This window comes from Neoarius graeffei, chromosome 1 (genome assembly GCF_027579695.1).
Source record: "Neoarius graeffei isolate fNeoGra1 chromosome 1, fNeoGra1.pri, whole genome shotgun sequence".
In the NCBI taxonomy this organism is placed as follows: domain Eukaryota; kingdom Metazoa; phylum Chordata; class Actinopteri; order Siluriformes; family Ariidae; genus Neoarius; species Neoarius graeffei.
Window position 1 is genome coordinate 84,109,547 of NC_083569.1, and position 24,357 is coordinate 84,133,903.

Consider the following 24,357-nt stretch of genomic DNA (forward strand, 5'->3'; position numbering starts at 1 on the left):
ATTTTGAATATGCTTTGTTTAAAGTGCCCGGAGTTACCAAATTAGAACCCTGCCAAGTTATCCCTCTGCAATAATCATGAAACACTTTGGATTTCAAAACATTACTAATGAACTTATTACATTTTTTTATCAGTCAGATTATATTCTCCAATCAATAGATTTGGTAGTACTATTAAAGGATTATTGTATACTAAATAATTGTGAATCAACTGGGTCAAAGGTAAAGGAATCACAGCACTTCCCGTATTTGTGCCCTCTGTCCCCCGCACTTTTTACAGCCATTACAACCACTCAACTCATTTTTAACATGTGGAAATGCGTTTTTCCGAGCCGCCTAAACGCATCATGAGCAGGCGGAGCTAAGGCGGCAAACAAACACCGCTGTTGTGTGTGATCAGAGACTCTTTCGAAAATATTGTATGAGTATCTTTGGTGTGATTCAGATCTGGGCAGTGCTTCTGTATGTTCAGCAAACCAGCCAAGAGGCTAAAGACTTTAGACAGTTTTTTCCAAACAAACATGCTGCGTTCATGTGCTATGGGAATTATGGTAAATACCAAATGCCGACATGGAAAGCACACATGAACGCCCCCTCTTGTGGTATTTTCCACTGGGCAACTCGTAGAAAATTGTGATACACGAGTTGCCGAGATGAGATGAACTTTAACCTTTTCAACATGGCGGCGAGCGGTACAAGACACTTGAATGCTAAGCATTGTACGCTACTAAAGTTTTTTTTTACTAGTACTAGTGGGTAGTTTTTGGTGTCTATGCAATGTTGCGTCATTAACAAGTGTAATATAATACATTAGAAATCCGTTTCCTTTAAAAATGCGTTGTTATGGTTTGTTTTTACCTATCCAGAGCAGACGCTATTGCTAACGATAGCTAACTAACTATTGCTAACTTGAATCTGGTCCACCATCTTTAATTTGTCAACCACAACAAAAGCATGTGAACACAACACACTGGTAAATACCACTTCCCAACTGGAAAATATCATCTTCCCAGAGCACATGAATGCAGGGACAGTGTAAGTTGAGTAATGCTGTTGAATGTAGATAATGTTTAGCTAAAAGATGGCAAATAGATGTCAATTTAGTTAGTTAAGCTAGCTCGCTAACTAAATTGACATCTATTTGCCATCTTTTAGCTAAACATTATCTACATTCAACAGCATTACTCAACTTACACTGTTTGTTTGGAAAAACAAGGCAGTAGTAACTAGTTACATTTACTTGAGTAACTTTTTGGATAAATTGTACTCTTAAGAGTTGTTTTGGGGGCTGCACGGTGGTGTAGTGGTTAGCCCTGTCGCCTCACAGCAAGAAGGTCCGGGTTCGAGCCCCGTGGCCGGCGAGGGCCTTTCTGTGTGGAGTTTGCATGTTCTCCCCGTGTCCGCGTGGGTTTCCTCCGGGTGCCCCGGTTTCCCCCACAGTCCAAAGACATGCAGGTTAGGTTAACTGGTGACTCTAAATTGACAGTAGGTGTGAATGGTTGTCTGTGTCTATGTGTCAGCCCTGTGATGACCTGGCGACTTGTCCAGGGTGTACCCCGCCTTTCGCCCGTAGTCAGCTGGGATAGGCTCCAGCTTGCCTGTGACCCTGTAGAACAGGATAAAGCGGCTAGAGATAATGAGATGAGATGAGATCATTTTAAAGAACTAAAGTCGGTTCCCTGGTGCTGTGCCGTTTGTGGTTATGTGGTTCTTTAGCTGCTAAGGAGAGGTGCAATTGAATGTGAGAGGATGATAAATCACTCAATAGACCTCTGAACAATTTGTCCCCCTCACTTCTAAAATGATGGCTACGCCCCTGCCGGTGAGTAAAGTGAATACGGAAATGTTATCACAAAGTTTTACCCAATAAATGAGTGTTTTTCACAGCCCGTGTGTACATTTGCATTTCTTGATATAAGACAAAGTTAACACAGATGAGAGATGTAAATGACAATGAGCATTTTGAATGAGACATGACAAACATTTGGTCTCCAAAAATGCCGCTAGGCCTTTCCCTGCTCTCCCCATATCATCATTGGCGCCTCAGTCTCGGGCATGGGTGTCGCCACCATTGAATGTGAAGGCAGCGTGTCCCCTTCACATTTCATAATTCTTCGTTTGGGCCCACTTAACATAAAATATTAGTTCACCCAGCGCTGTTTCTATTGCTTTGTGGAAGAATCCATTCCACTTGATCGATAAGAGAATACACAGACCACTGAAAATCCACTCCGGGTTTTCCGGGCGGTCCCTACAACAACTCGCCGCGCGCGAGTGAAGTGAATCTCAGGCCCACTTTACACGGGGACGGTCTGAAACAAAAACGCAAAAGTCCGTTTTCGTTCTCACTTTTTTCCACGTCTACACGACCGTTTTCAAGGAGGAAATCTGCGTCTATACAGTGACGCATAAATGTGTGGAATTCAATTGGATGTGCATGCCAGGTGGCTAGGTGGTGCTGTGAAAGACCTCTGCTATGTCTGCACGCATGCGCAACGTCTTCCATCTTGTCTGATCTGCACATCTGCGCCGCGAAAACTTTGACTACTCTGGCTATGGTAAGTAAGAAAGTAAGTAAAAAAGTAAGAGCATACTATACCCGCCTCTGTTCATTAACAGTATATGTGCAGATTTGGTATAAATGTTCGAAGGACTCCTGGACGTTTATTAAAGCTGCCAGAGCAGCTTGAAGGTCTGTTGGATCGATGTAATCAGACATGCTCTTACTTTTTTACTTACTTTCTTACTTCCCGGGCTGGCATGTACAGTATATGACATATGTATGACGTAAACGCGTACCCGACGTGAGCAGATCCGAGCAGAGTTTCGCGTATTGGGTAGTTTAGACAGATATGCAATGGGGGCTGTTTTTAACTTATCCACTCTGGAAGGCGTTTTCAATTTTTTCCGTTTTTCAGCCTCGGAAACGCCGTCCCCATGTAGACGAAAGGCACTTCCGATAAAATATTTGGTCGTTTTTACCCGACAGCGTCCTCGTGTAAACGGGCCCTCAGCGCAAGCACAGACATGTTGATGCAGCTGCTCGAAAGTGGAGGAGGTGACGTCAGCCCCATTGCCACCTCACAATGTCTAGCTTTTGCTAAACCTTATTCTTTTGTTATATGCCCTCAAAATTAACCCTAGGCCACGTTAAATTAATGTTCAACTAAACAATGAAATAAGCTTAGTCTAATGGGGTATTGTTGGTTGATGATGAATTGTTTGCAGTATTTGCTCCCTCCCCAGACACAATGGACATCAGGAAATTCTTTACAAAGACGCGGAAAGTAAGTCAAAATTTCCCCACAGGACAGGGTTTTTTTGTCCCAATGGAAATGTTAGTGCAGTTAGCTGGCTAGTCAATGTTAGATGTATCAGCTAGCTTAATGTTAGCTATCATTTAATTCAAACCCAGTAGGCCTGCCTTATTGTAATGCCAAGAATGAGGTCAAGTCTGCTCTGATGATATTTATTGATTCCCTGTTGTGATTTGAAGAACTTGTTTTATGGTCTTTGCCAGTTTTCTGGAAAGTAACATGGGAAATCAGTGTATGGGGAAGGAATAGTAGAAAGGAAAGCGATGGAGAGAGATGGATGTTATTCCAGGTGGATTGTGAAGGAAAGGGAGATAAAAGTTATGAAGTGGTAGAAATTGTGGTGGCACCAATGTAAGGGGTTATATCTATAAATCTATTTGTTATACTAATCTGTAAATGTTACTGTAGTACCACCATTGCATGTAGGTTGACAAAACTGCACTTGTTCATTGTGTGAAGTTATCTTTTGTGTGTCGTTGCTTGACACAGTGTAATTTTGTGTTATGAAGACTGCATGATGCCATGCCATTTTTGTTACGAGTGTCACTAAATTGGAAAAAAGTAAAATGCACCCACTGAAGTCACTGTTGGTGATTAACAAAATTGCATCTGTTCATTGTGTGAAGTTATTTTTTATGTGTCACCGTTGCTTGACACAGTGTGATTTTGTGTTATGAAGTTTGCATGATGCCATGTCATGCCTGGTCATTGTGTGAAATTATGAATATTCTTATTTTTAAACATACAGTTGAGGGTCACTATTGCTTGGCACAGTGGTATGTTGTGTTGCATCTAAAACTAAATAAAAAAGGAAACACAAAATAAAAAGTAAAATGCATCTATAAAGTCATTGTTGGTGATAAATTGTGTCATTCTCATTATCTTAGGCATAGCAGTGGGTTTAAAAACAGACTGATGAATATATGGACTAGTTGAATGAGGACTTATTGTTGAGTCTCTAAAATAGTCATTGAATTACGTGACTTTTGTAGGTAAAATTAGGTGTTTAACAACCTGTTAAAAATACACCAGAATGCAGGAAATGGCATCTAATTAATTAAAAATTTTCTGGGGGAGGACACCCCCCCCCCCACACACACACACATTAAAAATGCTTCTGACGCCCCTGCAAACATTACACACTAACTATACTAAACAGGTCAGGAGAACATGTTCTACTGCTGTAAATACCTTTATCTAACTAGTTATAATAAATTATATTATAGCCCAGCATAGTTGAATGCTCAAATCTGATTGGTCAGAAGGTGTACATTATTTTCTGATAACAGCACGAGTAGTTCTGGCTGAATGATAGGTTAATATTAACATACTCATTGTAATCAATTAAAAGGGACACACAGGGACTGGTAATGGTACTCAGCTGGCTCAGCTTGAGTGTCATGCTGCATCACACCCCGGTGTGTTTTATGTTCATATAACAGCACAGTCTGTCGTGGTCTTCCTGACATATTACACAAGCAAATGTTACCTGGAATTAAATTGTTCTCTTTCTGTGTTCACTGATGTCGGTGATAAAGTGGTGTGTGATGTAACTTGTATAAAGAACTGTAAAACATTGTTCATTAGGTGAAAGAGTGTTGATTTCTTTTGAGCAAAGTAGGACTGAGAAGAAAAGAGGGATGTTATTATATATTACTATTTTCCTTGTGATTTCAATTTATTGAATTTTCTAATAGTTGTAATGATTTGTCTTTTTTTCTGTTGGTTTTGGGGGAAAAGAAGCATAAAATATATTTACCGAATACACAAGAGTCTGTAAACAGATCTTTTGCTTCTGTGCAAAGTTTAAAAATGTTTTACTGTCCTGTTTACATTTTCTTTTTATCCTGTAAATTAGTTTGAGCTACAGCTGAAAGTTAATTAAATCATTCCAGCAAATATGTATGATCTTTTGGTGATGGAAGGCAATGCATACAGTAAGGCCATCCTTTAAAAAAAAATCCGTTTCCTGTCCACCGGGTGAGCAAAAAAATTTTCAGTCGGGAGGGAGGGATTTTTTTTTTTATATGGATGGATAAGAAATCGCAATGCTGTGTTTGCTTTTTCTTTCAGTACTTTTTTATTACAAAAGCAGACACATTTAATAAAATATGACAGTTTAACCAACTGAAACTTGTACAAAAACTTTAAGTTAGCATTTTAAATGCTGACTGCAACATTTGCAAAACTTTTACAAAGGTACTTAAAATGTCCGACACATGGACTTTTTGTAGTTCTAAATCGACCGTTAGGCCTAGTTCGGATGAAATTACACTATTAAAATGATCACTGAATGATTTGTTTTTCTGAATCTTTACTATTTTGTTGTTCGCTAGAATACCATTTTGTGATTTCACACTTAAGCAAATGTTTGAAAACTCCGGATCTCCTTCCTTCATGGTGGCTGCCATTTTTTTGTGCCGCACGGCACATGCGCAGAGCTGATTCGACAGGGCTTTCCACAAGCGCCGGCTGCCGGTCATACAGCCGACTACACAATTAAGTCCAGCCGGCTACTTTAATGACTATTATTTTTGTAGCCCACAGGCTCTAAATATTAAATTTTCGATTTTAATAAAATTAAATGTTTATCTAACGGACTGACAATAATGTCAAACTGAACTGCACTCATTTAAGTTGTGATTCGCACTGTTTGTACCGATAATAACCACAAATTCCCCGCCGACTTCGTTGATCAAGGGAGAGTAACTCATCTGTGGCCCCGACATGCAGTGTGTGCGCGCGCGCACTCAGCGTAGGCAGTAGTGTGTCGGGGCCGTCGGAGGGAACAGAAGCAGAGATAACGCTTATTTTGTCTCCAGTAAACCAGTCTTCTCTCGTTCAATTACGTGCTGGCATCAAAAGACACCGTTGGTTGTAAATGAAACCAAACTGAGTCGTTGGAGTGTATTTTCATACACAAATGGAGAAATGTTCGCTGAGCGTTGTCACTGTTAATTCATAGCATGCTCAGTTGCGTGAATGTGTCATGCACCGAAAATAAGAGATTTACAAGCCAGGAACGCCTCATGATGCAATACACAAGAAAAGAAAGAAGATTTACTGCCATTTTACTTTGTATTTGAGTAAAGTGAATAAATAAATGGTCTGTGGAAAATACATTTAATCCTGGGAACTGCGTGCACAGGAGCTTATTTTGTGTTTACCCCCCCCCCCCCCCCCCCCCCCCCGGCTGGCTACTTATTTGTGATGGCTGGCTAGTATGAGCCTTAGTGGAAAGCCCTGGGAATGCGTAAATGTCAAGTTCGATTTTAGATTTACGAACCCGAAAAAAATGTTGAAAAACCGGCATTAAAAAAAAAAATTTCACCTGCACAAACGGCACTCACCCGGCCGGTGGACCGGAAACAGAACATTTTTTAATAATGGCCTAAAAAGAGCTGCGATTCCTAAACAGTTCCCAAAAATAACAATATCACTAAATTGAATCTGGCATTCTACACTATTCTCAACAGAAAAAAATAGGATGTCAGATAAAAGTCCATTGACAGCTGTGCAAGCACTGTGTGTACAGTAGAACTTTGAGAGGTAGTGGGCTACACCTGCAGTGCAGAAGGCGAGTGTATGAGGGCGTGGACTCTGAGCCTGGATGGGCCGCACTTCCTGTAGATTATCATGAGAGAGCCCAAGAAAAAGAGCACAGCACTGACACCCACCACTGTTATTACGCTCATCTCAGAGAAGAGAAGTGCAGTGTCTAACTTCAGGCCAGTTATGGGTCTTTGTGTCAGAGATTGATCCCTGTAGATAATAAATGATGATAATTTATATTGATGCATGTACCTCTATGGAGAGAAAATAAATTTAGGAATTATAAAAAAAACTGATTTTGTGTTGCACAATACTGACCGAGATGGAGGTGTAGTGAGAAGCAGAAGTGAGGGGAGGGGCTTGTGCAGTGAAGTGGGAGGAGCTATATCAGGGTAATGACATAATCTATTGTCAGGGCAGAAAATGGCACCCCGATATCCAAACACCTTAAGATATAAAAGAACATACAGATGAAATGTGCAGTGTTACAGACATCATCATTAAGGGACAGAACATGGTTTTAAGATTTTGCCTACAAAATGTTAACAAGGTTTACTATGTATGACACCTACCAGGGCTGTGTTAGCTTATTGCTAGTTACCAGAGGTGGACAGTAATGAAGTACATTTACTTAAGTATAGTTTGAGTATCTGTACTTTACTTGAGTTATTTTTTTGGCAACTTATGACTTTAACTTCACTACATTTCAAAGACAAATATCGTACTTTTTACTCCACTACATTTCTATCAAGTTCCTCATTACTCATTACTATGAAGTGGCTTTGAAAGTTGATGTTTAATCACTAGGATCATGTCACATCCATAGACTGTATAAATCCAGATCAATTATTTCTCCACAACATTATTTAACACAAGTGTGGCAGCGGGGGCGTGGTCAAGCATCGGTCTGTGACCGGAGGGTGGAGTCAGGGAAGGTAAGTGGCAGAATCACTACACCTGATGTCAATTAACCTGTGTTTGTGTGTCTTCCCCTGTGACCGCGCCCTAAATAAGGAGAGAGAGAGCAGAGGAAGAGAGCTCTCTCCCCAACCAGACGACTAATGTGTGTGTACGTGTCTGTGTGGCTAGGAGATTATTTTCTGCTTTTCAGCATTTACACAAAGTGTTTTGGCAACTCATTCTGGCCTGCTGTACTTCTATGCGCCACCCATCCGCACAAAGTTTTACAGTGGTGCCGAAACCCGGGGAGGAGCACAGAGGAGAACAGCCCCATGGAGTCCTCGCCCTTCGCAGACCTGGTCCATGCCCTCGCCACGGCCCAATGGAGCCAGCACCAGGTGCTGGTTGACCTCCGAAAGGAGCAAGCACAAAGGTTCGAGGCCCTGGTGCTGGTGCAACAGGAAGCTCGTCAGGCATTCCGGCACCTCCTCGCGTTGGCAGGGTCCACCACCTCCACCCCCGCGGGCCCACCCCACCTCACCCTCACAAAGATGGGCCTGCACGATGACCCCAAGGCCTTCCTAGCGCTCTTTGAGCAAGCAGCAGAGGCCTGGGGCTGGCCGGTGGAACAGCACGTGGCGCACCTCCCCCCCCGCTAACGGGTGAGGTGCAGGTGGCCACGCTACAGCTCCCCGCCGACAGCTGGCTGGTCTACGCGGACCTGTGCTGGGCCGTCCTCCAGCGTGTGGGGCGCACCTCAGAACAACAACGCCAGTGCTTCTGTGCTCTACACCTAGAGGAGGTCGGCCGCCCGTTCGCGTTTGGCCAGCAACTCCGGGATGCCTGCCGGCGGTGGCTGAGGGCTGACAACCGCGACGCCGAGGGAATCATCGATCTGGTGGCACTGGAGCAGTTCATCACCTGACTGCCCGAAGGGACCATTGAGTGGGTCCAGTGCCATCGCCCGACGTTGCTGGATCAGGCCATCGAGTTGGCGGAGGATCATTTGGCGGCTGTTCCCATGGCAGGATCGCAGATCTCCTCTTCTCCTCTCTCTCTCTCTCCCTCCCCTTCTGTGTCTCGTCCTCGCCCCGTTCCCCCACCGCGGAGACGGGGGCCAGTTCCACCCCAGCTGGCCCTCCGCACCCTCCTGTTTCCCGCTTCCGTGTCTGTCTCTCCCCCCCGAGGTGAGTGAACCCCAGAGCGCCGGTGCAGAGAGAAAGCCCGGGCCGGTTTGCTGGTGCTGCGGGGAGCCGGGGCACCTCCAGCATCAGTGCTCGGTAATGGAGGTGGGCATGGTGGTCCGGATCCCCAACGTGCCAGGAACTGCCCTCGATCGGGCCAGAGCGTATCGCATACCGGTGAGTATCCAAGGGGACACGTATCAGGCTTTGGTGGATTCCGGCTGTAATCAGACCTCAATCCACCAAAGCCTGGTGCAAGACGAGGCATTGGGGACAGCACAATTGGTGAAGGTGTTGTGTGTGCACGAGGATGTTCACAACTACCCTTTAGTGTCGGTCCACATTCTATTTCGAGGGGAAAAATTTAGTGTAAAGGCGGCGGTTAATCCTCGCCTTACCCACTCGATAATTTTGGGGACTGATTGGCCGGGATTTCAGGAGTTAATGACTCATTTAGTGAAGAGTGGGTCCTGCCATAGTTCAGCAGGGGGAGGTCTTGCATTAGTGGGAGCAGGTGTCACAGAGCCGTCTACATCATCTCCGCATCCGAGTGAGGAGCAGCAGGCTCCTCCTCCCTTTCTAGGGGAACCCCTCGCGGATTTCCCATTAGAGCAGTAGTGAGACAAGACTCTGTGGCATGCGTTTGACCAAGTGAGAGTAATCGATGGTCAAACGCTCCAGCCAAACGCCGCCCCGTCCTTCCCCTATTTCTCTATTATGAAGGATAGGTTATACCGAGTGACGCAGGACACTCAGACTAAAGAGCAGGTCACACAGCTTTTGATCCCAAAGAGCTGCCAGGAATTTATATTCCAGGCAGCTCACTTTAATCCCATGGCTGGACACTTGGGGCAGGATAAGACACTAGCCCGAATAATGGCCTGGTTCTATTGGCCAGGGATTCGCGGCGATGTCCGTAGGTGGTGTACGGCATGCCGCAAATGCCAATTAGTAAATCCAGCGGCCATTCCAAAAGCGCCTTTGCGCCCTCTCCCATTAATCGAGACCCCGTTCGAAAGAATTGGGATGGATCTCGTCAGGCCATTAGATCGGTCAACATGAGGGTATCGCTTTATTTTAGTTCTGGTGGACTATGCAACGCGAACCTGGAAGCGGTGCCTCTTCGCAATATCTCAGCACGTAGTATTGCGGAAGCGCTCTTTCGCGTCATCTCCCGAGTCGGAATCCCCAAAGAGATTCTGACTGATCAAGGCACTTCGTTTATGTCACCCACACTGCGCGAACTGTATGGGTTATTGGGAATTAAGCCGATCTGTACCAGCGTTTATTACCCACAAATGGACGGTTTAGTCGAACGGTTCAATTGCACCCTCAAGAATATAATTAAAAAATTCGTAAGGGAGGATGCACGCAATTGGGATAAATGGCTCGAACCCCTGTTATTTGCAGTGCTTGAGGTCCCACAAGCCTCCACGGGGTTCTCCCCGTTCGAATTATTATATGGGCTTTAAGCCGCGCAGCATCCTAGATGTACGGCGAGAAAATTGGGAGGAGGGACCTTCACCGAGCAAAAATGAAATTCAATACGTTATTGACCTGCACACAAAACTCCACACACTCTCACACCTAACCCAGGAGAATTTGGAGCAGACCCAAGAACGGCAAAGCTGCCTGTACAACGGGTACGTGCCTTAGGGAGTTCGCACCGGGAGATAAAGTACTCGTACTGTTGCCCACATCGAGCTACAAATTGATCGCCAAGTGGCAAGAACCCTTTGAGGTCACATAGTCAATGTCCCCTTTGAGTCGGGGACGTTGACTATGAGGTGAGGCAAACAGACAGGGGTGGGGCACTACAGATTTACAACCTCAATCTGCTCAAACTCTGGAATGAGGAGATCCCCGTGGCGTTGGTGTCATTGGTTCCGGAGAAGGCGGAACTGGGGCCGGAGGTTCAAAAGGGAACATTGACATCGCTTACCTCTCCAGTCCCCTGTGGAGACCACCTCCTCCCGACCCAACTCACAGAGGTTGCCCAGTTGCAGACCGAATTTTTGGACATGTTCTCGCCCCTGCCCGGCCGCACCCGCCTCATAGAACACCACATTGAGACACCCCCGGGGGTGGTAGTGCGCAGCCGCCCTTACAGGCTACCCGAACACAAGAAAAAGGTGGTTCGGGAAGAACTCGAGGCCATGCTCAAAATGGGCATTGTTGAGGAGTCGACCAGTGACTGGAGCAGCCCGGTGGTCTTGGTTTCCAAGGCCGACGGGTCGGTCCAGTTCTGTGTGGACTATAGAAAAGTCAACGCGGTGTCTAAATTCGATGCGTACCCAATGCCTTGTATTGATGAGTTGCTGAATCGACTAGGCACGGCTCGCTTTTATTCGACACTGGATTTGACAAAGGGTTATTGGCAGATCCCCTTGACTCCACTATCCCGAGAAAAAAACGGCCTTTTCCACACCGTTGGGCTTACACCAATTTGTCACACTTCCTTTTGGGCTGTTTGGGGTGCCCGCTATGTTCCAGCGGCTTATGGACAGGGTCCTCTGCCCCCATGCCACCTACGCGGCCGCATACTTAGACGACATAATAATCTATAGTAATGACTGGCTGCGGCATCTACAACACCTGAGGGCCGTCCTTGAGTCGCTGAGGCGAGCGGGTCTCACGGCCAACCCGAAGAAGTGTGCAATTGGGCGGGTGGAAGTACGGTATCTGGGCTTCCACTTGGGCAGTGGGCAGGTGCATCCCCAAATTAATAAGACAGCAGCGATTGCGGCCTGGCCAAGGCCCAAGACCAAAAAGGGGGTGAGACAGTTCCTGGGGCTGGCTGGCTACTATTGTAGGTTTATACGTAATTATTCGGACGTCACCAGCCCGCTGACTGACCTCACTAAAAAGGGGGCACCAGATCCGGTCCAGTGGACGGAGCAATGCCAGCGGGCTTTCTCTGAGGTGAAGGCTGCACTTTGTGGGGGGCCACTGTTACACTCCCCTGACTTTTCTCTCCCCTTTATGTTGCAGACGGACACGTCAGACAGAGGGCTGGGGGCTGTTTTGTCCCAGGAGGTGGAGGGGGAGGATTGCCCCGTGCTGTACATCAGCAGGAAGCTGTCAGTGCATGAGGGGCGCAATAGAGAAGGAGTGCCTAGCCATCAAGTGGGTGGTCCTCACCCTCTGCTACTACCTGCTGGGATGCCGTTTCACCCTCTGTTCAGACCACGCGCCCCTCCAGTGGCTCCACCGCATGAAGGATGCCAACGCGCGGATCACTCGTTGGTATCTGGCGCTCCAGCCCTTTAACTTCAAGGTGATCCACAGGCCGGGGGCACAGATGGTCATGGCGGACTTCCTCTCCCGTCGGGGGGGGGGGGGGGGGGGGGAGTCGGCTGCAGGCCGGACAGCTGCCCGGCCTGAGTCGGGCGGTGGGGGTATGTGGCAGCGGGGGCATGGTCAAGCATCGGTCTGTGACCGGAGGGTGGAGTCAGGGAAGGTAAGTGGCAGAATCACTACACCTGATGTCAATTAACCTGTGTTTGTGTGTCTTCCCCAGTGACTGCGCCCTATATAAGGAGAGAGCGCAGAGGAAGAGAGCTCTCTCCCCAACCAGATGACTAATGTGTGTGTGCGTGTCTGTGTGGCTGGGAGATTGTGTAAATGCTGAAAAGCAGAAAATAAAGTGTTTTGGCAACTCAGTTCTGGCCTGCTGTACTTCTGTGCTCCACCCACCCGTGCAAAGTTTTACAATCAGTTGATGGCAGAATGGAAAGAGGCGGTTCTTCTGCAGAATGCACACACCCATGGTTCTATAGCTAGAACCCATGTTTCAGTTTTCTGAAAGGAATAAAGAGTGGTTTCATTTTAAATGTTTGCTTTGTTTGCCTAAAACGAAGGACATCACGTCCTACAAAAACTTGCCATCCGACCTGCGGAAACATATTGAGGTATATAAACATTTTATTGCAAGAGAAATCTTGCGATGAATTTTTATGTGCTTTTAGAGCTAGCAATAACGTTGCAATAGCTATGCAGTCTGGTTAGTCAAATGACTTTCTATGGATTTGCCCACCAAGTTGCTATAGCCTTGTCCACAGCTAACGTTAACACATAGCTAGTTAACTTGGAAACTGTTAGTTTGCATGTAAAAATGGAGTTACGCTAACATGAATAACATTAACTTGTCTGAAGTGCTTTCAGAAATGTTTTAGCATAATCTTGCCAAATAAACAAAATGTAGAAATCTTTATTTTCTCATAATGTTAGCTACCCAATATGATTTCGAGTTTGAAAAGATTTTGCTATCATGTCAAGTGGCGCTTCACTGACTAGCTAGCTTAACATTAAACCACCATGATTCCACAGGCAGATTCATACTGTACGTGCATGAATACATACGCGCATGTGATACCTGTGAGATGGACAGTATTGTACTAGTCAGTCACAACAAATTGCTGGATTTTTTGTTTTGATGTCAGATGATGGTCTTGCTTAAAGCAGTGTTGCTGTTGGGCAGTTATTACGCTCGAGGTGTGGACCTGGGTTTTAAGCAGGTTGGATTGTCATTTTTATTTTCTGAGCAAGTTGCATTTACAGCTATTCCACTGTCTTCCTGATTAACATACACATACATGTGTGCACACACTGCCAGAGCTGGGTCAGAACACTACCATGCTGCTTTGTGGGGGTGGGGAGGAGTGTTACAATTTAAACAAAAAAATGAAAATGACAATGGCTCTTTTTCAGTTCAGTTGTGTTTCATTTTGTAAGATTCTACCAGGTGTTTATTCTACAGGTTCTACAAGCTAGTCAGTAAATCCAGTCAGTTGCTTCAGAGTCATTAGGTTTTGTAAGCGTTGTGGCAATAATACAACAATGCGTTGACAGAAAATGTACTTTTAATACTTAAGTATTTTTAAAAGCAAATACTTCCGTACTTTAACTTAAGTAAAAATTTGACTGTACAACTTGTATCGGAGTAACATTTGACCAGTCAGATCTGTACTTTGACTTAAGTAATGAACTTGGGTACTTTGTCCACCTCTGCTAGTTACATTAGCATTTTGGCTAACTTATTCTGTGAAGATCAGCACTGAAAATTAATCACTGAGCGAGGAAAAAGAGGGTTTGTATTCTGATAAGAGTCGTATACCTTGATGCTCCTCCCAGGTGGGCAGTCCAGCCAATCAGAACCCAGCACCTGGATCTGGTACCTATTCCTTCCAGTGCACCTGTGCCTGTAACAGCGGCCTGATACAGAGGTGTTGAAGGAGAAATGGTCCTATGAAATGAATTAAATAATAAACTTTCATATAATCATCAATGTTAAAGACAAGTTAGCTTTGGAAAAAAAAAAGAAAAAAATATCCATAACTGTTTTGCTTCCTAAAAACATGTACAGATGAATTTGCACAAAGGACCTGATGCCTTTCTACCTCTCTGATAATGTTTGAGAGAAAACAGCGGCTGTCTGTGTGAAAAATCTCTCCGCTCCACACCTCTGTTCCACTCCCTGTCTCATTCTTTTCTTTCCAACATTCACTCTGTTGGAGAAAAACAGAAAGAAAGCATAGATGAGAAAAATAAGAACAGGGCAGGTAAAGGAAAACAGAGCTCCAAAATAGTTACAAGGTCAAAGAGATTTAGAAAACTTACACCATTGGCTAAAGGTTTGTAAATTCGACATCCCTCCAAATACTGATCACTCTGGCACACCCCCTTGTGGAGGTGAAGATAATGGCAACCAAATCCACTGAAAGCACAGGTATTAAAAAATATCCATACATTTTATACAAAATGTATATACAGTACCAGTGAACAGTTTGGACACCCCTACTCATTCATAAGTTTTTCTGTATTTTGACTATTTTCTCCATTGTACAACAATACTGAAGACATCAAAACTATGAAATAACATATGAAACATACATGGAATTATGTGGTAAACAAAAGTGTTTTAAAAAAAATATGTTTCATATTTTAGATTCTTTAGCGTACCCAGCATTTACCTTGATGACGCTTTGCACACTATTAGCATTATCTTAACCAGCTTCACGAGGTCATCACCTGGAATGCTTTTCAATTAATAGGTCTGTCTCGTCAAAAGTTAATTCATGCAATTTCTTGCCTTCTTAATGTGTTTCAGATCAAACAGAAATAGTAAATAATAAAAAAGTAAATAGCCCTATTCCACAACTGTAGTCATCCATATTATATCAAGAACCACTCAACTAAGTAAAGAGAAACGACATCCATCATTACTTTCAGACATGAAAAAGTGTCTTTTAATGAATAAAAATAAAGAAAGCCCACTGAATTAGAAAGTGTATCCAAACTTTTGACTGGTACTGGAAGGTTGCAGTGTGACTGAATGGTTTCAGTTCAGCTCAGCTATAATATAGTCCCACCAGGATTCCGTGGGCCTTTTCTATGATTGTTGTGGGCTAAAATGTCTGATGTTGCGGGGGGGTTTCCAAAAATTGCGATGGAATTTGCGGTGTTTTTTAGGTTTTTGTTGCGATTACATTGTGGGAAGAAGTGAAAGTTGTGAGGAATTGTTGCGATTTTCTCTTTTTGTGATTAAAATTGACTGATATGTTAAATATTAAGTTTTTACTGAAAAACTATTGATTAAAAAAACAAGACACTGAGAAATGGTCCTATAAACAACTTTACCAATATAAAAGATTACCAGGACTACAAAAATGCAGAAAAATAGGCTTTACTTATCCAAATGCACCTGTTGGTTCAAAAGTTAAAGTGCATAGAACCTCACAGCACAACATGAAGTTACCTTAAAATATAATATAAATGCCTCAGCTTTCATGTAAGAAAAAAAAACTATTAATACTAGTCCTGTGTGCAGACAGTCTCTCCTGAAGACTAAATTAAACAATAATTATAAACTAATAAAATAAATGGCTCAGGCTTCATAGAAGGAAAAAAAAACAATTTGAAAAGAATCTCACAGTATGATGCTGAAGCTGCCTAAACAATGGAAAATAAAATACCATTTCGGCAAAAATGTTGGCATCCGTAAATTTCTTGTATTAAGTAAAAAAAATAATAATAATAAAGTGCACACAGTCCTTCACTGTAAACATAACACACTTTCACTAACATAATTTAAGCCTACATAAACACTGACTCGCACATGCTGCTTCTCTTGAACACAGAAGTAAGCAGTGTTGCCAGATACTGCTGACGTTTTCCAGCCCAAAATATGTTCAAAACCCGCCAAAATGCACTTGAACCGCCCAACTGAGCGGGAAACCGCCCAATCTGGCAACACTGAAAGTAAGGCGGAAGGTATTTTGTCGACGTCACCTCAAGACGATGCCAACGATTGGTCAAATTTGCGGGAAAGTTGCGGTGATTGGATATAATTGCAACACCGCCCTGAATTCACGGGGACTGGTTGAATTTGCATTGAAGTTGCAAATCACAACATCGCGAAATCCTGGAGGGTCTGTATAATAGAATCCCATCAGGAATTTCTTCCTGAACAGATACAGTGTGTTAGAATCAGTGAAGAAATTAAAAGTACCTGCCAGTACAGAAGAAGGTTGAGGACCTCTTACAGGTGGAAACAGACCCAAAGAAAGCACCTTCATCTACAAACCAAACAAATGTATAGATTTTGAGATTATTATTATTATTATTATTATTATTATTATTATTATTATCATTATTATTATTATTATTATTATTATTATTAACAACTATACAGTGTCTTTCATAAATAATTCTGACTTTTTTCCCTTTTTTAGATATCAGCAATTCTCAGTGTGAGCTGAGTGGAGCAGTGGTGGCTCAATGGCTAAGGTTCTGAGTTACTGATCTCAAAGTCATGGATTCAAGTTGCCACTGCTGGGCCCTTGAGCAAGGCCCTTAACTCTTTCTGCTCCAGGAGCACTATGTCATGTACCCCCTTGTTGCATGTTGCTCTGGACGAGCGTGTCTGCAAAATGCCTGTAACATAACACAATATAGCTAATTGCTCCTGGGAGATCTGGGAGAGTAGGGCTGAACACATGCTTCTTCTAACACACAAAGCCACCATATCTGCTGCTCATAAACATCAGAGCACAGCTGAATACACTTCTGGGAGACAGTTTAAACACTATTCCAGCACATGATGTTTGACATGGATATCATATTATTCATTGCTCTATCAATGAAAAGTATTCTTTAGTCAGAGGTAGCTGTCTTTGATCTGCCAGACAGTCAGCGATTTCTAAGCTCGCGAGCATGTTCTTGTTTCTTAACCATATACTAAACATTTTATTCAAAAAGACCTAATGTTTGGCTCACTTTATCCTCCTAGTGACTGCACCAGAGACAAAACAATTTCTGTTACTGCCCAGTTCCTTACAGATTGAATTATCATTTCTTATGAGTTCTTGCCTGTCCCCATAGTAGATACTGAGCCTGTCTTACTCTCTCCCCAAAGCAAGTTCTGGGCTTGGCTGAGGTTGACTGAGTACCAGCCGGTGTCTTGGAGGGCTGAGAGAGTGATGACATCAATCCGAACCAGAGGCGGTTCTGCCAACACGGATGCCATAATGGAACCTTGCAGAACTCGAGCCTCCCAGTGTGAGGAGAAACCATGAGAATCAGCATCCTCAGAGAAGAGAAAAGATTTCATAAACATAGTAATTTAAGCTATGCATTATTCAATATTTTAGCCTCAATCATATGTGGGTATGTATACCTGATTTTCTAGTGGAGCACCCAAGTCAGTGTGTGTGGTGTTGAGGTGTGTGTGTAAAGCCTTATTCACATTAGGAGTGTAGAGCCTCATCTGTCCAGACTCATCAGTGTGAATCACGTGACCATGATAAAAGGAGTCTATGCCTACTACACAACACCAATACACTATTACTGCTACACACACACAGCATTCACTACTGTACACAGTAGGAACAGTAACCATTAAAATACATTTACTAAATAATATTCACTGTTTATAGTAAATTAATAATAAATATTTTAAAAACCTACTCTGGGAGTAGAGGGAACGGTCTGTCCACTTGCTGAAGAGTTCTTTACTGAAACCCAGCACATGCAACAACTCATGGATCACAGTCTGTCAAACAAAGTAGGTAAAAAACATTACCTTTTTTTTTTTATTCATCACATGCACACTTCAAGCACAGTGAAATTCATCCTCTGCATTTAACCCATCTGAAGCAGTGAACACACACACACACACTCAGAGCAGTGGGCAGCCACACCAGAGCGCCCGGGGAGCAGTCAGGGGTTCGGTACCTTGCTCAAGGCCGCCCCTTTTTTTTAAACTTTTTTTTTATTATTATTCATCACAAATTAAACACAAATTGCTCATTTTTCTGATTCCCATTTATGTCACATACACATTCACATACACTGATACCTGCACCGTGTGTTCATGACTGAATCCCTCAATGCTTAGTGGCTCCCTGCAAATGATCATAACGCCAGCCACCGGTCGCCCCTCTGAATCACTCTGACAATGAGCTGAATAGGCCAGTATGCTAGACTAAGAGCAAATAACATGTTAAATGTCATCAGAATCATGATGTACCAAATGTGCTCATGACAAATCTACTATTTTAATTTATTATATATTGTTTATTATTTATTCATTAACCCTTATGCAGCCCTCACTTTTTGCTCCCATTGAGGGTCTTTGCAGGATTAAATTGCCCACGGACATAACAAGAGGTTTAAAAACCACAGGCATGAAAGAATTACATAATTCCTGTGTTTATATGGTCTCTAACTCTCTTAGAAACAATTGTGATGAAAAATCTGTTAATATTTTAAATTTAATAATAATAATAATAATAATAATCTATTCTACTAAAGGACGGCTGTCTTGTCTCTCTGTCTGTTCACCTATGCAAATCAACATGGCTGGATGCACATACTACATACTTTTCACGTGGATTGGTGATACCCTAGAGGGGCCCAAGACAATATTTTTGATTTTCCAAAACATGGGATTAGTGCTAATCCAACACACTATTCATTTCCCATAGGCTATATGCTCACGCTAACACACTGCACACAGCCTTGGCGGGGAATCCCCTCCCCGACACACCTGAGTTTTTCGATTGTACAGGACCTCGCAATCCATGCTCCTCGCTGGAGACTTCCACTAGGGTCAAGTCTACATCACTGCGGAGACCTGGGGAGTGATTTAGTCCCTGTGAAGAACACCATTCAGAGGAAATCAGGTTCACGGGCAATAACAGGTCTCTTGTCTCTCTTTCAGCTCCCTGGCCTGATCTCCTTATATCCTCACTATAAATCATACAGATTTGCGGTATAGCAATGGGTTGTTCAACCTCTCTCATCCTTTTTACATCAGCCTTCAAAATCATCCTGATTGGTAGAAGACAAATGGTTTGAGGGGTCAGCTCAAAGCCCAGTCAACGACTGCCAGTGCTGTGGAGTTATATGGATGATGTCACAAGCATTCTCCAAACAGCAGCTTGCATTGCCAGGCTCCTTAAAAGACTGGAAGAACCTCTCACATGGGCAAGGATGAGAACCAAATCTTTCAAGCCTCATGGCCTCTCAATCCAAAAAGGAGTCAGGAATGATCAGATCTCTTTCACAATAGGTGGCAAGAGGATCCCTCTGTTGGTCAAACAACCTGCCCAGAGCTTAGAGAGGCTATACACAGCTGACCTATCTGACAAGCACATGGCTGCCTCCATCACCAGACAGTTATCTGACAGCCTGGAGAGGACTGACAAAAGCCATCTACCAGGGAAGTTCAAAGTCTGGTGCTACCAGTGCACACTATTCAGGCATCTCATGTGGCCCCTCAAGTTATGTGAAATCACCACCTCCACAGTATTGACTGCAAAGCTAACAATTACATCTGAAAATGGCTGGGCCTACCTCAGAGCCTCTCCAGCATAGCCCTCTTCGGAAGGAATGCTCTCTAGCTTCCACTGACATCAATCACCCAGGGCTACAGGGATGAGAAGACGAGGTTCATGTAAGATCTCAGAGACTCAGCCAATCCATCTGTTCAGAGCTCCAAGGCCACAATTTGAACCAGGAGAAAATGGAAAGCCAAGCAAGCAGTTGACCAGGCCATCAGCCAGCTGAAACACTTTGAGATCGTTGACAGGACACAGTCAGGGGCAGCTGACCTAGGGTGGGGTACAGTTCCCAAGATGTGGTCCAAAGCCACAAGTAAGGAAAGAAGGGAGCTGCTGATTTCAGAAGTGACTAGGACAGACACAAGGAAAAATGCTATGGAACTTCATGTGTACAATTGTACACATTATGTCTGAAGGGGATAAGATCAAAGAGCTCAGCCATCAGCAGCAAGGAGGCTGGACTACTGTATGTGGGAAGTAGTTTTCACCAGGAGCATAAGTTAGACTGAGATGTGGAGGATCCCTCAAGCCAGGCTAAGCGTCCTCATCAGATCCACTTATGATATACTTCCAAGTCCCAGCAACATGTGCCTGTGGTATGGCACAGATGAAAATTGCCATCTCTGTGGTGCCCCAAATCCAACCCTGCAGCACATCCTCTCCAACTGCAAAACAGCACTGGCACAAGGTCAGTACAAGTGGCGCCATGACTAAGTCTTGCAAAAGCTGGCTGCAGTTCTGGAAACCTGCAGACTGGAAACAACCAGAAACCCCCTACCATCATCAAAACAGTTGATCCACTTTGTCAGAGAAGGAGGAATGGCACAGAACACCACACAAAGGGTGAAATCAGCGTTAACTCCTGGATGTGAGTGAAATCTGAGGGTGGACCTCAAGCGGCAGCTTAAGTTCCTGCTGGAGATCACAACAACCTCCCTGCGACCAGACATCATCTTATGGTCCATCACAGCCCAGACAGTTATCATGGCTGAGCTCACAGTCCTATGAAAGGGAGAGATGGGGTGGCCTTTGACAGGAAAAGAGACAAGTACTCTAAGCTGGCAGCTGAGTGCAGAGAGGCAGGATGGTCAGCTGTCATATACAGAACTCTCTGTGAAAGTTGGCTGTCGGGGGTTCATAGGAACATCTACCCAGAGCTTCTTGGGGAACATAGGAGTATCTGGCCCCAAACTCAAGAAGGCACTCAGAGACCTTTCAGAGGAGGTAAAAGAAGGCAGCTTCTGGCTTTGGTTGAGAAGAAAGGCTCAAGCATGGGGAAAACAAGGATCCTAGGATCAGCTGCAGGGGACATTAGGGAGACATCCCTATCATTGCTCCACCACTATGAGATGTTCCATGATTAATGGAGCAAAACATCAATGAAGGGTGCCTCCCAGCTGATAACCCTGCAGCTGTTCCCAAGGCACCACCAGAGATGCAACAGGCAGTAATGCCCAGCAGGTAATTCTCTACCTGTGCTCCCAGCTAGAGGCAATATGAGGAAACATATCGTCCCCAACTGAGTAATTAGTAATCTTCAGTCGGCCTGCCTTACCTAAGCTCCTGGGATAAACTATAGTGTTTCAAGTCATAAGCATGATACATTTATGGTGACGCATGTTTTATAACCTGAAATCATAATTTTACTTTTATTCTCACAAAATGCACCTTAATCATTACACAAAGAAAGATTAAGCTGGTCTCAGACCAATATAAAACGCCACCATGACTTACATCAGCTCTGCATTTATCAGTGCTTTGAACTTTCACATAAAGTAGGACATCTGTGTCAGGAATTCCCACCCCATCTGGTTTTATCACTTTCAGGTCTGGCTGGTCAGGATGAGGGTAAATAACACAGCCACTCAGGTGGTCATCTGGGATCTGTCAGTCAACACGGAGTGAGACCTGAGCACACAGTTTGTATGAGCAAAATATCAGTATGTATAAAATGCTGACTTACAGTCACACCCAGACAGCTCTCAGCCTGATAGTTATCACTGGCTCTGCCACATCTGAGGAGTGTGATACAATGCACTGGTTAATTATAATTTTTTAAACATGAGGATGTAGTTTAAATATGGAATGCAATTTTCATTTACAACCCAAAATCAGAAATAGTTGGGATGGTATATTGAAATTGAACTTAAAACTGAAAACAATGATTTATAAATAATCTTTGACTTGCATTGCACTCAAAACAAGGCAATAGCACATTATTTAATGGTTTATCTCATTAATTTTATTTACTTACTTACTGACAAAATAAATACATTTCAGTTTTGATTCTTGCAACACATTTCACACAATTTTGATTTCTCACAACACCTGAAAGATGTTTAGGGACTGAAGACACTGAGTGATGAAGCATTTCAGTTGTTATTTTGTCCCATTCTTCCTGCAAACAGAAAGAATGGGACAAAATAAAGTTTGCAACAGTATGGGGTCTTGTTATCAGATTTCTCATTTCAAAATTCAACACACATTCTCTATTGAGTACAGAGGGGAAAGGCACCCTCTTCTTCCACAGCCACAGCCTTGTAATGTGTTCAGAATATGCTTTTGCATTGTCCTGTTGAAATCTCCCTGGAAAAGATTTCGTCTTGAAGGCAGGATATGTTGCTCCAAAATGTACTTTTTTGCATTAATGCTGCCATCAGAGAAGTGTAAGTTACCTTTGTCAAGGGCACTGATACAATCTCATACCATGACAGACCCTGCCTTTTGTACTTGTTGCTAGTAACAGTCTGGATGGTCCTTTTCATCTTTGGCCCAGAGCACACAGCGTTTTGTTTGTTTGTTTTTAACAAAAAAGACCTGGAATACTGATTTTTCTGACCACATTACATATTTCCACTGTGTGATGGTCCATTCCAGATTCCTCCGAGCCCAGAGAAGTCAATGGCACTTTGGACACAGTTAAGGTAAGGATTCCTTTTTGCACAGTAAAGTTTTAACTGGCATTTGTGGATGTAACCCTGTATTGTAGAGCTTGACAAAGGTTTGCCAAAGTAATCCCAAGCCCATGTGGTTATATCAGTTATACAGTAGATGAGTGATGGTTTTTGATGCAGTGCCATCTGAGGGAACAGAGATCATGGGTGTTCAGCTTAGGCTTGAGCCCTTGCCCTTTACGCACTGAAATTCCTTCAGATTCCTTGAAATGTTTAATGATATTATGCACTGTAGAGGGTGAAATATCCAGATCCCTTCCTGTCTTTCTTTGAAGATCATTGTTTTTAAACGTTTCAATAATGTTCTGATGCATTTGTTGACAAACTGGAGATCATCAGCCCATCTTTGCTCCTCAAAGATTAGGTCTTTCCTGGATACTGATTTTGTACTAAATCATAACTACAATCACCTGTTGACATCACCTGTTTCAAATCACATCATTATTTAATTGTTTTACCTCATTACTAGCCCTAAATTGCCCCATCCCAACTTTTTTTTGGAATGTGTTGCAGGCCTAAAATGCAGGAATGGATGTACGTATATTAACAAATGAAATAAAGCTGACTGGACAAAACATGAAACATCTTGGGTTCATACTGTCTGCAATGACATACAAGTCAAATTAAATTTAGAAATCACTGCTTTCTTTTTTATTTGCATTTTTCATCCCAACTTTTTCTGATTTGGGGTTGTACTTCCATATAGCACAATAAAAGAACAAACATAAATGAAAAATTCTATGGAGTTCAGCATATAGAGAGAAATTTTATATTCAAATACTGAAACGGAGAAAGACAATTTACAGTAAAGGTTCTTTGAAATAAACCCATTTCCATTAACAAAATGAAACACCCATTATTAATTTAGAGACAGAAAAGGAAGAGAAACTGGCTTGTTGAAGTTGGCAGAGCTGCTGTTCCTCCAGATGAAGCGGCAGTACTTATTGGTATCTCTGTTCAACAGAAGCTTCCTGCTGACCCTCCATACTGTAGACAAATCAATAATATTTATGTAAATATTTACTAAATGTCTGTAATTGCACAGGTGCTGTTTAAATCCTAAACTAAACTTGTCTTCATATTTTTAACAAGAACAACATAATTGGAAATGACCAATGGTCAAATAAGGCACTAATGTGCAGAGGCTCCAACTTGGGAAATTGCAAAGAGGGAGATTCTCCCTCTCCTTCATATATATACAGTACACACACACACACACACACACACACACACACACACTACCGTTCAAAAGTTTGGGGTCACTTTGAAATGTCCTTATTTTTGAAAGAAAAGCACTGTTCTTTTCAATGAAGATCACTTTAAACTAATCAGAAATACACTCTATACCTTGCTAAAGTGGTAAATGACTATTCTAGCTGCAAATGTCTGTTTTTTGGTGCAATATCTCCATAGGTGTATAGAGGCCCATTTCCAGTAATTATCACTCCAGTGTTCTAATGGTACAATGTGTTTGCTCATTGCCTCAGAAGGCTAATGGATGATTAGAAAACCCTTGTACAATCATGTTAGCACAGCTGAAAACAGTTTAGCTCTTTAGAAAAGCTATAAAACTGACCTTCCTTTGAGCAGATTGAGTTTCTGGAGCAT

The 24,357-nt window shown here is 43.2% G+C and overlaps 1 protein-coding gene across 1 annotated transcript in view; it reads right to left on the reverse strand.

Moving 5' to 3' along the window:
* Nucleotides 1-24,357, reverse strand: part of LOC132885324 (ciliated left-right organizer metallopeptidase) — a 55,509-nt gene that overhangs the window by 23,809 nt on the left and 7,343 nt on the right. Inside the window, exons 2-13 of the mRNA XM_060919868.1 lie at nt 23,643-23,736; nt 21,759-21,810; nt 21,530-21,679; nt 18,310-18,435; nt 17,919-18,003; nt 17,629-17,771; nt 17,355-17,538; nt 16,462-16,528; nt 14,571-14,667; nt 14,351-14,458; nt 14,068-14,196; nt 7,186-7,313 (exon numbers count right to left, since the gene is read on the reverse strand). Of these exons, the coding sequence (XP_060775851.1) occupies nt 7,186-7,313; nt 14,068-14,196; nt 14,351-14,458; nt 14,571-14,667; nt 16,462-16,528; nt 17,355-17,538; nt 17,629-17,771; nt 17,919-18,003; nt 18,310-18,435; nt 21,530-21,679; nt 21,759-21,810; nt 23,643-23,736 (1,363 nt within the window). The remainder of the gene's footprint in view (nt 1-7,185; nt 7,314-14,067; nt 14,197-14,350; nt 14,459-14,570; nt 14,668-16,461; nt 16,529-17,354; nt 17,539-17,628; nt 17,772-17,918; nt 18,004-18,309; nt 18,436-21,529; nt 21,680-21,758; nt 21,811-23,642; nt 23,737-24,357) is intronic.